General features: G+C 70.8%; 6 protein-coding genes across 6 annotated transcripts; 4 read left to right on the top strand and 2 right to left on the bottom strand.

The window, feature by feature from the left end:
• Window positions 1-781: 781 nt before the first annotated feature.
• On the top strand, window positions 782-1,642 carry AURANDRAFT_64192 (hypothetical protein; the record flags this gene model as incomplete). The annotated part of the gene is made up of 1 exon (XM_009038687.1): window positions 782-1,642. The coding sequence occupies one exon, from the start codon at window positions 782-784 to the stop codon at window positions 1,640-1,642; it is 861 nt and encodes a 286-aa protein (XP_009036935.1).
• Window positions 1,643-2,929: 1,287 nt separating this feature from the next.
• On the top strand, window positions 2,930-5,594 carry AURANDRAFT_64193 (hypothetical protein; the record flags this gene model as incomplete). Its single annotated transcript, XM_009038688.1, has 2 exons — window positions 2,930-3,442; window positions 3,837-5,594. 2 exons carry the CDS (start codon window positions 2,930-2,932, stop codon window positions 5,592-5,594), a joined length of 2,271 nt encoding a protein of 756 aa, XP_009036936.1.
• A 310-nt stretch (window positions 5,595-5,904) lies between these two features.
• Window positions 5,905-6,393, bottom strand: AURANDRAFT_12336 (hypothetical protein; the record flags this gene model as incomplete). Its single annotated transcript, XM_009038841.1, has 1 exon — window positions 5,905-6,393. A coding segment is annotated over one exon (489 nt), but the record flags the coding sequence as incomplete, so codon positions are not given.
• A 932-nt stretch (window positions 6,394-7,325) lies between these two features.
• On the top strand, window positions 7,326-7,784 carry AURANDRAFT_26261 (hypothetical protein; the record flags this gene model as incomplete). Its single annotated transcript, XM_009038689.1, has 1 exon — window positions 7,326-7,784. A coding segment is annotated over one exon (459 nt), but the record flags the coding sequence as incomplete, so codon positions are not given.
• Window positions 7,785-8,368: 584 nt separating this feature from the next.
• Window positions 8,369-9,037, top strand: AURANDRAFT_26223 (hypothetical protein; the record flags this gene model as incomplete). Its single annotated transcript, XM_009038690.1, has 1 exon — window positions 8,369-9,037. One exon carries the CDS (start codon window positions 8,369-8,371, stop codon window positions 9,035-9,037), a length of 669 nt encoding a protein of 222 aa, XP_009036938.1.
• A 17-nt stretch (window positions 9,038-9,054) lies between these two features.
• On the bottom strand, window positions 9,055-12,335 carry AURANDRAFT_64194 (hypothetical protein; the record flags this gene model as incomplete). Its single annotated transcript, XM_009038840.1, has 2 exons — window positions 9,055-9,942; window positions 11,094-12,335. The coding sequence occupies 2 exons, from the start codon at window positions 12,333-12,335 to the stop codon at window positions 9,055-9,057; spliced, it is 2,130 nt and encodes a 709-aa protein (XP_009037088.1).
• Window positions 12,336-12,982: the final 647 nt, after the last annotated feature.

Here is a 12,982-nt window from a genome sequence, read left to right on the forward strand (position 1 = left end):
CGACGAGGCCCACTGTCGCGTATGTGTTAGCAAAGTTGGATATGACGAAGGCCGCGACGTCGACGCCGCCGCGGCCGACGGGGCCGCCGATGACCAGGGTCCGGCATTCGAAGGGCTTCAGGCTCCGATGCCGGAACGACACGCTGTGCCCGTGGTAATTCGTGCAGCCGGGAGGCGGTGCGTCCTCGGAGGCGACCGTCGCGCATTCGAGGAAGCGCCACGCGGCGGCTCGGCGGCGGCGCGAGAGCGCGAGGTTGCGCGGGCTCGTCTTCGGCGCCGCGAAGGCCTCGGCCGCGCGAGCGAGCTTCTTCGCCGCGATGGCTACGCCGAAGAGGTCCCGCGTCGAGTCCGCGAGGCGGTTCGCCGCGGCCGGGCTCCGCGTCGTCCCGCTGTGCCCGCTGAGGAACGCCAGGGTCGTCATCAAGCAGTCGTTCGGCATCCGGACGAGCGCGTTGTGCGGCGCGCGATGCCGCTTCGCGACGCGCGTTTCCGCCGCGCCCTCGGACAGCGGGCGCTTCTTGCGTCGCTTCGCGTCGCGATCCGGCGCATCGGAGGCCACGCTCGGGACGAGCGGCGCGTCTGCGCGCGCCATCAGAGAGCGTCTGTGAGAGCGCCTCTCGAGCAGGACAACGTTGCTCTGCACGTTTACCTTCTGGCGCGTTCGAGACGACGTCGCCTTCGGAGTCTGGGCCCCTGCGAACAATCTATCGTGGCCTCGACGACCGGCAGCGCGTCGCCCTTGGTCCTCACACCACTCACACCCACCACAAACCGCCGGCGCATGGCGCGAACTCGCGACCGCCTCACGTCGCTCCCCGACGGCGTCCTCGCGACCTGCGTCGCCTTCCTCGGCTACGCGGGCGTCCCGCGCTTCGCCGCCGTCTCAAAACACACGAACGCCCTCACGAAGGGCCCGCTCTGCTGGCGCCTCTTCCTCGAGGACGAGTACGCCGCCGCACAGTCGGCGGAGCGGTCCATGGCGCGGCTCCGGACGCGCGCGTCGCTGCGGTGGGGCGGCGGCACGCGGCGCGCGCGCGCGCGGCGCGAGCGCGCGGAGGCGCACCTCGACGCCGCGTCCGACGGCGCGGGCTGGGAGGCGGCCTTCCGCGACCTCGTCGGCGAGCGGCGCAGCGAGGCGCGGAGCCTCCGGCGGCGCCTCGCGCTCCTCGACCACGTCGTGGGCTGCGACGCGCCGGCGACGTGCGCCGTCGAACGCTGCGGCAAGCTGAAGCTGCTCATCGCCCACGGCGCCTCCTGCGACGCGCGGCCCCGGGCCTGCACGATGTGCGACCGGCTCTGGCAGCTGCTGCGCCAGCACTCGGAGCGGTGCCGGTCCGGGCCGTCGTGCCTCGTGCCGGCCTGCGGCCAGTTCAAGGACCTGCGGCGCAAGGCCGAGTTCTCGCCCGCGCTCCGCTACGTCATCGCGCGCCTCGAGCGGCGCGCGGCGGCGGAGAGCGCCTTCGCGAGCCTGCGGCGCCACCGGACGCCGGCGGACGCGCTCCGGCGCTTGGTCGAGCGCCGCGGCCGCCGGGACGCGCTCCGCCGGCTCCGCGCGGCCGCGAGCCGCGGCGCCGCGCTCCGCGCGATGCGCGGCGTCCTCGTCAAGCACGCGCTCAAGGACTCCCTCGCGCGCTTCGCCTAGAGATCCTACCCGTCGGGGCAGCACCGCGCGAGCCGGTCGCCGCGGTCCTGGAGCCGCGCGACCTCGGCGACGAGCGCGGCCCAGTAGCAGAGCGCCGCGTCGGCGCCGAGCTCGCGCAGCGCGAACGCCTGGGACCGCCGCCCCACTTCGCGCGCGAACTCGTCGTGGCTTCTCAGGAACGCGACGGCGTCGGCGAGGTCGTCGACGGAGTCCGGCCGGTAGATCGTGACGTTCGGCTCCAGGCGGTCGTAGAAGAACTCCTCGTAGCGCACGTCGTCGCCGTAGCGGCGCCCGCCCTCGGGCTGGTTGTGGAGGCCGCCCGCGTGCTCCGGGAAGACGACGACGGAGCCGCACTTCAACAAATTCTTCAGCCGCCCGGAGCAGGCGCTGCCGTGCAGGTACAGGACGTACTTCGACACGCACTGCTGCGCCGGCGACACGGCGCGCGACTCCGCCATGTCGAGCGCGCCGGCGAACGCGGGGAACAGGTCCGGCCGGTTCTGGTAGTTCGCCGCGCGCGCGCGCTCGTACGAGCCGCCGCCGTGGAAGATCGTTCCGCGGAACCAGACGGCGTCGCTCCGGTTCGCCCAGGGCTTCGCGGCGCCGCGGATGCGCGCGCCGTGCGCCGTCGCGTTCTCCGGTTGCTGCGATCGACCGTCGCCGTCGGCCCAGAAGCTGCCCTCCGGCGCGAGCGCGCTCAGGCTGTCGTTCGACCGGCGGCACCAGGTCGCGAGCGGCGCGAGGACCTTGGGGTCGGCGGACGCGTTGTTGATCTGGTCCTTCGGCACGTGGTCCGACGTCGTGTAGTAGAAGGGTTGTCTCAGGAGCGGCACGTCGCAGTGGCGCGCGAGCGCGGCCTTCACGAAGTCGACGACGACCTCCGCGCGGCCGTGGTAGCCGCCGACGCCCTTCACGATGTTGTCTCCGTGGTGCCCCGAGATCGTCACGTAGCCGTCGAGCTTCGCGTTCGTCGCGCGGAGCTCGTCGCGGCGCCTCGAAGCCATGCCCGCCGTGATGCCGCTGTCGTGCCACGGCGCGAGGTCGCGGTCGATGCGGCCGAGCAGCTCGGGGTAGTCCGCGCGGCACTGGGCGACCGTGCGCGTGCAGAATTGTTTGGCATTCGCCGCGGCCGCGGCGAGGAGCAGGACGCGCATCACATCGCAAGCGGGCAGCCTCCTCTCTCCTATTTTTTTCTTGAATGTTCAACCATTCGATCTTGCCTCTAGAGCTCTTCCGAGAAGCTTGCCCAATCGAGTGTGTCAAGCTCGTGGTGCGCAGCTCGCCTCGATGAGCCTGCGGTGCCTGGGCCGCGCCCTGAAATATGTCAAATCCGTGGAATGGGCGGTGACCTCGACCGGTGGCGCCGCCATCGCCGCGCTGCAGGTCGTCCACCACAAACACTGTCCCGATCCCAACTGCGAGAACGAGGGCCACTGCCACATCCGCGTGCGGCGCGTCGACGGCACCTCGGGCGCCGAGTGGGTGCGCGCGAACGGGACGTTGGACCAGTGCCGCGAGAGCATCGGGCGCTGCTTCAAGGGCGTTCCGATCGACGTCTTCGACGAGATCTTCGAGGCCGACGAGCGCGGCCTCTCGCGGGAGTGTTTGGATTTGGTCGAGGCCGCGGCGGCGGCGCGGCACGGGGCGGTGGTGGGCGAGTGCGCCATCTGCATGGAAGATTTGGACGGCATGCAGGTCGTCGGCGGTTTCGCGAAGCTCCGCGTCTCGGTGCTACCCTGCGGCCACGCTTTCCACCTCTCCTGCTACAAGCAGTGGGCCCGGAAGCACACGACGTGCCCAGTGTGCCGTTCAGAGGTCACGTTGGAGGCGCTCCGCGCCGCAGCGGGGCCGGAGGCGTCGTCGGCGCCGCCCGCGAAGATGCCCGCGCTCGCGCCCGAGCCCTCGGCGGCGACGCCGCAGCCGAAGCGGAGCCGCTTCTGGCGCGGCAGCCGCCTGTCGACGATGCTCTCCTCGTCCCTGCCGCGCATCCGCACGACGCGCCGCCACGCGCGCCAATAGCCGCCGCGGCAGCGAGCCGCTAAATTTTTGTTTACGTTCAAGTTGACTCACTTGAAATTCGCGGAAAGCCGGGCTGCCCAGGCAGCATCCTCGTCGTCGGCATCCGCGTCGTCGGCTCCTCGTCGTCAGGCATCCTCGTCGTCGGCATCCGCGTCGTTGGCATCCTCGTCGTCAGGCATCCTCGTCGTCGTCATCCATTGCAATGGCCGGCATCCTCGTCGTCGGCCTCGGGCCCTGCGGCCTCGCGGCCGTCAAGGAGTGCGCGGCGAACGGCCTCGACGTCGTCGGCGTCGACGCCGCCGCGGAGATCGGCGGCGTGTTCCGCGCGCACGACGACGGCTGCTACGAGGGCCTGCACCTCACGACCTCGAACGTCATGATGGCCTTCGGCGACTTTCCCCCGAACGACGGCTGGATCAAGTACAGCACGAAGGACGAGTACGCCGCCTACCTGAAGCGCTACGTGGACACGTTCGACCTCGCGAAGCGCCTCGAACTGCGGACGAGAGTGATACGCGCGTCGCGGGACAACGGCGCCTGGAAGGTCGTGACGCTCTACAATAACTTCGACGTCACGCGCGACTTCGCGGGCCTCGTCGTCGCCACGGGCGCGAACGCGACGCCGAAAATGCCGACCTGCTTCGCGGGCTTCCAGGGAAACATCACCCACTCCAAGGACTACAAGGAGCGGTCGCGCTTCGCCGGCGCGCGCGTGCTCGTCGTCGGCGCGGGCGAGTCCGCGTCGGACGTCGCCGCGGAGATCGCCCGGGTCGCCGAAGCGACGACAATTTGGAGCCGGCGGCCCGTCGTCTTCGCGCCGCGGTTTCCGGAGCTCAACCTCACGGACCCGAATCACGACGAGTACGCGACGCTCCTCGATTCGAAGGCGCTCCGCGTCAACGACTTCCTCGAGTGGGCGACGACGGCGCGCGTCGGGTCCTTCTGGCCCGTCTGGGCCTACGGCGGCGCGCGCCAGCTCTTTTGGCGGCTCCTGCGCTCCGACGGACGCGCGCCGGCCCAGGCGCGCGAGATGGCCCGGGGCGCGCTCCTGGCGACGAACGGGCACGGGGTGCGCGCCTTCTGGCAGGCGGACCAGTCCCAGTGGGTGACGAAGAACGCGCGCGTCTGCAAGGCCATCGCGGAGGGATCGGTGCGCCACGTCGTCGCCGAATCGGTGGCATCGTGCTCGGGCTCCGAGGTCACGTTCTCCACGGGCGAGCGCGTCGCCGCGGACGCCATCGTCTGCTGCACGGGCTACGGCCTCGACTTCTCCTGGATCGCCGCGGACCTCGGCTGCGACGCCGCGCGGCCCCGCGAGCTCTACAAGCACTGCTTCCCGCCGAATTTCAAGGACGCGCCCGTCGCGTTCCTGGGCCTCGCGCGGGGCCACCAGGGCGGCATCCCCCAGTGCGGCGAGCTCCAGGCGCGCTACGCGGCGCTGCTCTTCGCCGGGAAGGCCGCGCTGCCGGAGGATTTTCGCGCGCGCGCGGCGGCCGAGGGCGCCGCGGAGCGCGAGTACTACGGCCGGTCGCCGAACCTGGAGGTGCTCGTGGATTTACCGTCCTACATGGAGAGCGTGGCGCGCCTCATCGGCTGCGAGCCGCGCGTGCCCTGGTGGCGGCCCGCGCTCTGCGTCAAGTTCCTCTTCTACCCCGCGTGGCCCTGCTGGTACCGGCTCCGCGGCCCGGGCGCGGACGAAGCGGCGGCCATGGCCGTCCTCGACGCGTTCCCGCTGGCCAAGTCCCTCAAGTTCACGCCGTTCCTGCCGCTCTTCCCCGTCTTCTGGGGCTTCCAGCGCGGCGTCAACGTCGCCGCGTTCCCCTTCGTCCGCGGGACCCCGGGGCCGCTCCGGCCCGGCTGGCTCGGCGCGACGTCGAAGCACTTCGTCCTCCACGGTAACGCGCTGCGCTTCGTGGACCTCGTGATGCCCTAACGACACGGTAAGGGGGTGAACATTAGAAGTCGGCCCAGGGGTCGACCTGGGGCTGGTCCGCGTCGGCGAGGGGCGCCGGCGGCTCGCCCGTGTCGTGGAACCAGTCGAGGTACCCCTCGTCCGGCGAGAAGGGCGGCGGGTTCGCGATGAGGGACGCCTTCCAGATCGCCGCGCCGAAGCCCGGCACGGCCTCCGCGGCCCGCCGCCGCGCGTCGGGCGCGCGCTTGTTCAACAGCGCGCGCACGATGGCGCCGACGATGGGCGCCTCGAAGGCCGGCAGGTCCGGCTCGGAGCCCGTGATCAGCCCCGCGAGCTCGAAGGGGTTCTCCGCGCGGAACGGCGGCCGTCCCGACGCGAGCTCGCAGAGCAGGACGCCCAGGGCCCAGAAGTCGACGCCCGGCCCGTGGCCCACCTTGGAGACCATCTCCGGCGCCATGCAGTGGGGCGTGCCGCAGTAGGTGAAATGGATCTTCGGGTCGTCGGGGTCGAACTTCGCGGCGGCGCCGAAATCCACTAAAATCGCGCGGCCCTTGTCGTTCAACACGACGTTCGACGCCTTGACGTCGCGGTGGATGACCCCCCACTCGTGGCAGTGGGCGAGCGCGTCGGCGACGTTCGCCGCGTAGTACGTCGCCGTCGCGCAGTCGAGGCGCCCCCGCCGCCGCACGTGCCGGTAGAGCGGCCCGCCGAGCGCCGCGGTCATCGCAACGAAGACGTGGGCGTCCGTCTTCGCCGTCTTCACCAACGCCGCGACGTGGGGGTGGTCCAGCGTCCGCATGGCGTCGCGCTCCGCGACGATCGCGGGCGGGTTGCAGAATTGGAGGTCGTACTTTTTCACGACGACGGCGGCGTCGTCGTCGCTCCGCCGGCAGAGCAGGACCGTGCCGCTCCGCTTCGCCGACAGCGTGAGGCAGTGGCTGAAGGTGCCCAGCGCCTCCGGCAGGTCGAAGGCGCCCGTCCTCGGCGGTCCGCGGGGCCGCGCCTCGGGCACGGCGGGCACCGCGGCCGGCGCGGCGTCGGGCGACGACGGCGCCGGCGCCGTCGCGACGTGGGACGTGACGACGGTCGTCACGCGCGTGTCGTCCTCGCGCACGGACACGGCCCCGCGGTCGTTCTCCATCTCCGCCGGCGCCGACTGCGACCGGAGCCGCTGCGCCGGCAGCACCGCCACCGGCCGCCACTCGCAGCCCGCGAGCGGGAGCGGGAGTGGGCAGCCCCCGCGCCCGCGGCGCTCCAGCGAAGGGCTCGCCGTCGTGGCGTCCGGAGGTCCTCGGAACGGGCGACGGGCAAGCAACGTTGTGCGAGGTTCGAACGAGGCGAAGAGCTTCGGACTTGTCAATAGCGCGCTCCACGGCACCTTTCCTGCAAGCTCGCCTTTGCAAATCCAAGTTTGATTCGCAGCGCGCTTTAGCCAGCAGTCAAAGCCCAACCACTCGCGATCATGGTGCGCGCCGCGCGCCCCGCCACGCCGCGCCCGCCGCCGCTCCCCGCCGCCCGCCCGCTCCCGCCGCTCTCCCCGCCCGCTCCCGCCCCCTCGCGCCCGGCGCCCGCCTTTTTCGGGGCCGGCGCCGGGCTGCCCGGGCTAAACAGTTCCGCTGGTAACGCCGGGCAGCCCCGCCGCCCCGGGCGCCCGCCGCGCCGCCCGCCCCGCCCCGGCCTCCGCCGCGCGCCGGACGCGCGCGCTCACCGCCTCGCCCCCCCTCGCAGCCCAAGCGTCCCACCAAAACCTACGAGCGCCCCGGCCTCTCCGAGGAGGAGATCGAGGAGATCCGCGAGGCCTTCAACCTCTTCGACACGGACGGCTCCGGCACGATCGACCCCAAGGAGCTCAAGGCGGCCATGCAGTCCCTCGGCTTCGAGGCCAAGAACCAGACCATCTACCAGATGATCGGCGACATCGACAAGGACAACTCGGGCTCCATCGACTTCGAGGAGTTCCTCGACATGATGACGGCGAAGATGTCCGACAAGGACACGCGCGAGGACATCCAGAAGGTCTTCAACCTCTTCGACGACGACCAGACCGGCCACATCACGCTCCGCAACCTCAAGCGGGTGGCCAAGGAGCTCGGCGAGACCATGTCCGACGCGGAGCTCATGGAGATGATCGAGCGCGCCGACACGGACCAGGACGGCGAGATCTCACCCGACGAGTTCTACGGCATCATGACCAAGAAGACCTTCACGTAAGCGGCCGCTGCCGACCCCCAGAGAGAACGCCCGGGCGACCAGAGGTGGCGACTCGCGTGATCTCTACCCACTAAGACTTCCAATGTACCAACTCGCGTACGCCACTTCCGAGGTACTAGATCGACGCAGCAGAGCGCGCCGCCGTGGAGGACGGGCTGCATCGCGAAGCCTCGGAGATCTTCCAAAGCCCGGCGGCCACCTCGGCACTTACCTCGGCGCGCCAAACAACGCGCGGCGTCAAACACACGGCGTAGGATTCGAGGAGCAAGCTGCCGCAGCATCGACCAAGACCTCTTGTTTTGGCGTACCTGAGCGTCTGGGCGCGGCGCCCCGCGGGACTAGCCGCGATGGTGTCGCACGCCGACGAGTACCCGTGCCTCGGCACGGAGGATAACGCGGAAATCTGGTGCAACTCGTCCCCGGGCATGGAGGCCATCGTCAACGTCTTCGGGGCCTACGTCCTCATCGGCTACGCCGCCGGGGCGCTCGTCTACTTTTGCCTCGTCACGGGCGACTGGGCGCGGGCGAACGCCTACGTGTTTTTGACGTTCACGGCGCTCTGCGTCTGGTCCCATCTGAAGACCATGCTCACGGACCCCGGCGCCGTGCCGCGCGACGCGATCGCCGCGACGGAGGACGACGCGAAGGTCGACGGGTTCTGCGCCAAGTGCGACCGGTACAAGCCGAGCAAGGCCTACCACTGCAGCAAGTGCAAGCGCTGCGTGTCGCGCATGGACCACCACTGCCCCTACACGAACAACTGCGTCGGCGCGAAGAACCAGAAGCACATGGTCCTGTTTTTGATCTACTGCAATGTGCAGGCCGTCTACGCGCTCGCGCTCGTCGCGTACTACGGCGGCTACCGGGGCTACCTCTACGACGAGGGCTGGCTCGCCCTCGTGCTGACGGCGCTGCTGGGCGTCGACGGCGGCATGACGCTGCTCTTCACGGGGACGATGTGCCGGCGCCAGGTCATCTCGATGCAGACGGGCATCGGCACGATCGACCGGCTGAAGCTCGCCAAGGGCAAGCCCATCGCGGGCGGGACGCCGATCCCGCTGTCGTCCATCTTCGGCCACACGGTCCTCTTCTGGCCCCTGCCGCTGGACCCGGACTTCCCGCCGGAGGTCGAGGCGGAGATTTTGGGCTTCCGCTGCCCGCGCGTCGCCGACGAGCACCGGGAGCCGCTCTGGAGGCCCGTGTCCCAGGAGACGGGCCTGCTCTCCGGCGAGGAGCGCAAGGAGCCCGCGTAAAAAAACAAGACAGTCCCTTAGTACCCGCTCCGGAAGTCGAGGCGGAGCCCGGGGAACGGGCGCGTGATGCCCGGCGTCCGCGACTTGCCGAGCGCGCACGCGTTGGGCCCGCAGGAGATGAAGGCGACGTCGTCGGGCAGTGGGAATCGTCGTCGTGTCTCCGCGTCGAAGGTCGGCTGGGGGCCCCAGTAGGCCTCGTCCCACTTGGTCGTGATGAGGAGCTGGTCGATCCACGACGCGACGACGTCGCTCATGACGGCCTCGCCGTTCGTGTCGTCGAAGGCGGCGACGCGGCCCATGCTCAGGTCCTCCATGAAGTAGACGCCGCCGTCGCGCACGTGGCGCCAGAGCTCGCGGAAGCTCGCGAGGAGCAGCGAGTTCCTGTGGCCGCCGTCGTCGATGACGGCGTCGAAGGCTCCGCCGGCGTCGCGCGCCCAGCGCCGCAGGTCGTCGGCGTCGCCCTGGTCGCCCACGAGCACGCGCGTCGCGTTGTGCTTCAGCGGCGACGTTTCGTAGGCCGCGACGCAGGGCGCGTCGTACTCCGCGACCCACAGGTCCAGGCCCCGCGGGAAGAGCTCGTGCCAGACGTCCGCGGATTCTCCCGGCCCGTCGGGCATGCCGCAGCCCAGGCCGATCTCGAGGATCTTGGGCCTCGGCACGTGGGCTAGGACGGGGAGCAGGACCATGCCGAAGAGGCCGTTCATGCACGACGCGGCGCCGAACGTCGCGAAGGCGCCCTTGGATCGCCGCCGGCTCGCGACGGCGTCGCCCGCGGCGGCGACGCGGTCGACGCAGCCGGCGAAGGGCCCGCAGCCGTGCTTCGCCGGCGCGTGCGCATGCTGGCGCGGCTCGGCGCAGGCCGCGGCGAGCGCCGCGTAGGAGCTCTGCAGGCGCGCGTAGGATGCCTGCAGCCGTGCGATGGCATCCGTTTGTCGCGTCGTGGTGGCGTGGTGGTGCACGCCCAGCAAGACGAGCAAGGCTATGCACAGCGGCGTCGTCATGGCGGACGCGGTTGTTGACGCATTCGCGCTGCCCATGGGGCAGCAATGGTAGCCCGATTTCTCGTTCGTCCAGACTCAAGAAAACGCGCGCGTTGATGCTCACATTGAGGAAAAGTTGAAGCCGCGAGTGCGATGCGCAACGCAAAGCAATGTTCATGCCACAAGCGCTGCTGCTGCTGCTGCTCCTCGCAACCGCAGCCACCGCTCTCGTGCCGAAAGAGGGCCTCGTCCGCGGACGCGTGCACGTCGTCTCGAGCGACGACGCCAGCACGGCAACAACGCCGCCGGACGCGGTGCGCGTCGTCCTCGGCACGTCGGACGTCTCCGCCGGCGGCTGGGGCGACGGCGCGCACCCGAGCACGGCGCTCTGCCTCGAGTGGCTGTCGGGCATCGACTGGGCGCCCGGCGCGTCGTTTTTGGACTACGGCTGCGGCTCCGGCGTCCTGATGCTCGCCGCGCGGCGCCTCGGCTGCGCCGAGGCCCTGGGCGTCGACGTCGAGTACGAGGCCCTCGAGTCGTCGGAGGCGAACGCGGCCGCGACGGGCGTCGGCGGCGGCGTGCGCTTCGTCCACGGGCGCGCCGTCGTGCCGGGCGACGAGGCCTTCGACTACGTCTGCGCGAACATCCTCGTCGGCCAGCTCTCGCGGCCGTCGATGGTCGCGACGCTCGCGCTGGGCTGCAAGCCCGGCGGCGCGCTGTGCCTGTCGGGCGTGCGGCCGGAGCAGGCGGCCGTGCTGCGGCCGCTCTACGAACCCTACTTCGACGTCGACGCCGCGAGCTACGCGGAGCGCGCGCCGGACGCGCACGGCGCGGAATACTGGGGGACCTGGGCGCGCATGGTGCTGCGGCGCAGGGACGCCGACGATCGGCGCACGCTGCTCGACGCCGTGTCGGAAGGCGCCGTAAACTAGGCGTTCTCCGCGTGACCGAGGAGCCCTCGGGCGCCACGAACCATGTGGGTTTTGAAACCCTCGGGCGCCGCGACGAGCGAGTCGTTAGCCCCCCCGCTCGTCCTGCTTCAGGCTGCTCGCGCGGATCTGGTACGACTCCGTGACCAGCGTGGGCTTGCCGCCGCCGCCGCCGCGGCCGGATCGGTGCCGGCCGTGCCCCCCGCCGCCGCCGTGCCCGCCGTGGCTCCCGCCGTGCTCGCGCTGCCGCGTGGCCTTGTACTGCTCGAGCTCGCCGGCGTAGAGCGGCCCGTCGAGGTGCTCCCGGGGCGGCGGCGCGGGCACGGCGCGCGCCAGCTTCGGCGGCGGCGGCGCCGGCGGCGCCGGCTTCCGGTCCGCCGGCGGCACCTCGAAGCACCACGCGCTGTGGCAGTCGACCGCCGGGTCGGGCCGCGCGGCGTGCTTGACGAGGACGGACCAGGGCGGCCGCGTCGCGCGGAGCCGCAGCACCCACTCGCTCATGGACGACGAGCCCGTGGCGACGAAGTGGTGCGCGTTCGCGCAGACGACGGATTCGACGACGCCGCGCTCCGCGACGGAGATGCCGCGGACGGCGTCCGCGAAGTCGGACGTCGCCGTGCGCACGGAGTCGTAGCCGATGCCCCAGCCCTCGGGGACGCGCACGGTCATGAGGAAGAGGGGCCGGCTCCGGCGCATGGTGACGTTGCGGAGCTTGTTGATGCGGTATTTCGCGTGCTCGACGACGGCCGGGTAGAGCGCGTCGAAGTAGTCGCCCGTGCGCAGGTGCGCCGCGTCGTAGGCGCTGCCGAGCTTGTCGATGATCTGCTTCGCGCGCGCCACGAGGCGGCTGTTGACCGTCAGCACGTTGGGCGCGAGCTCGCGGTCGTTCTTCATCTTCGAGAGGACCCACCGCTTCGGCGACTTGAGGCTCATGTGGTACATGGTCTTGTCCTGGGGCACCTCGACGACCGTCCGCGTCGGCGGGTCCAGCAGGAAGTCCTCGCAGGCCTCCACGTCGAGGCAGGCCGCGGCGTCGCCGCGCGACGCCGCGGGCCACCGCTTCCGGTGGTCCTCGAAGTAGCGCTGCGACACCCAGGGCACCTTCAGCGACTCGCAGTTGAAGACGCGGCAGGTCTTCGTCGGGAAGGGGTCGCCGGAGTCGTGGGGCGGGATCGTGTCCGGCACGACGAGGGTCCGGTTCAGCAGGATGGCCATGAGGCGCGCGTTCTCCAGCGCGATGCGCTGGTTGTTGAGGCCCTCGGTCTCGTTGTAGGTGAGGTAGCGCTGGGCGCCGGGCCCGCGGCGCTCGTCGTGGGCGCCGTGGCTCCCGTGCCCCTTCCGCGCGTCCACCGCGCCGAGGGCGAGCCAGAGCAGAGGCCACCAACCCATCGTCGATGATGATTTTTTTTACGTGGGCAGCCCTTTTTTTTCCAAAGAGGTGCATTCTTCGGCCGCTCTTCTATTCCTGATAGGCTGCCATCTCTTCCCGCCGCGCGATGAAGGACGACGACGCGGCGCGGCCCATCAGCCCCTTCGCCGGCCATGCCATCGAGCGGTCCATGGTCGAGCTGCTGATGTACTTTTTCCTCGTCCCGGGCATCGTCTACTTCGTCGTCCTCCCGAGGCACTTCATCGAGAAGCACTGCGGCATGCTCGCGTCGAGCCTGCACGGCGACGACAGCTACGCCGCCTTGGACGGCGCCGACGAGGAGGCCGGCGCCGCCGCGCCGAAACGGCCCGCGCGCGCCTACTACATCGACCGGCTCCGCGTCGCGCTCTCGGCGCTCGTCGTCTGCCACCACGCCGTGCTCTCCTTCGACGGCAGCCCCGGCGCGGCGCGGCGTCTGTCGAGCGATTCGGGATATCGTCGATAATTGTAGGCTCCGTGGCCGCCCCGTGGGGCAGCGTCGTCGAGTACACGACGGCCCAGCCCCAGACGCCGATCTTCAGCCGGTCGATCAGCGCGATGTGGTTCCTGAATCTGAACCAGCTGTACTTCATGGGCCTGTTCTTCTTCATCAGCGGCTACTTCACGC

This window comes from Aureococcus anophagefferens, assembly GCF_000186865.1.
Source record: "Aureococcus anophagefferens unplaced genomic scaffold AURANscaffold_9, whole genome shotgun sequence".
Lineage (NCBI taxonomy): Eukaryota > Pelagophyceae > Pelagomonadales > Pelagomonadaceae > Aureococcus > Aureococcus anophagefferens.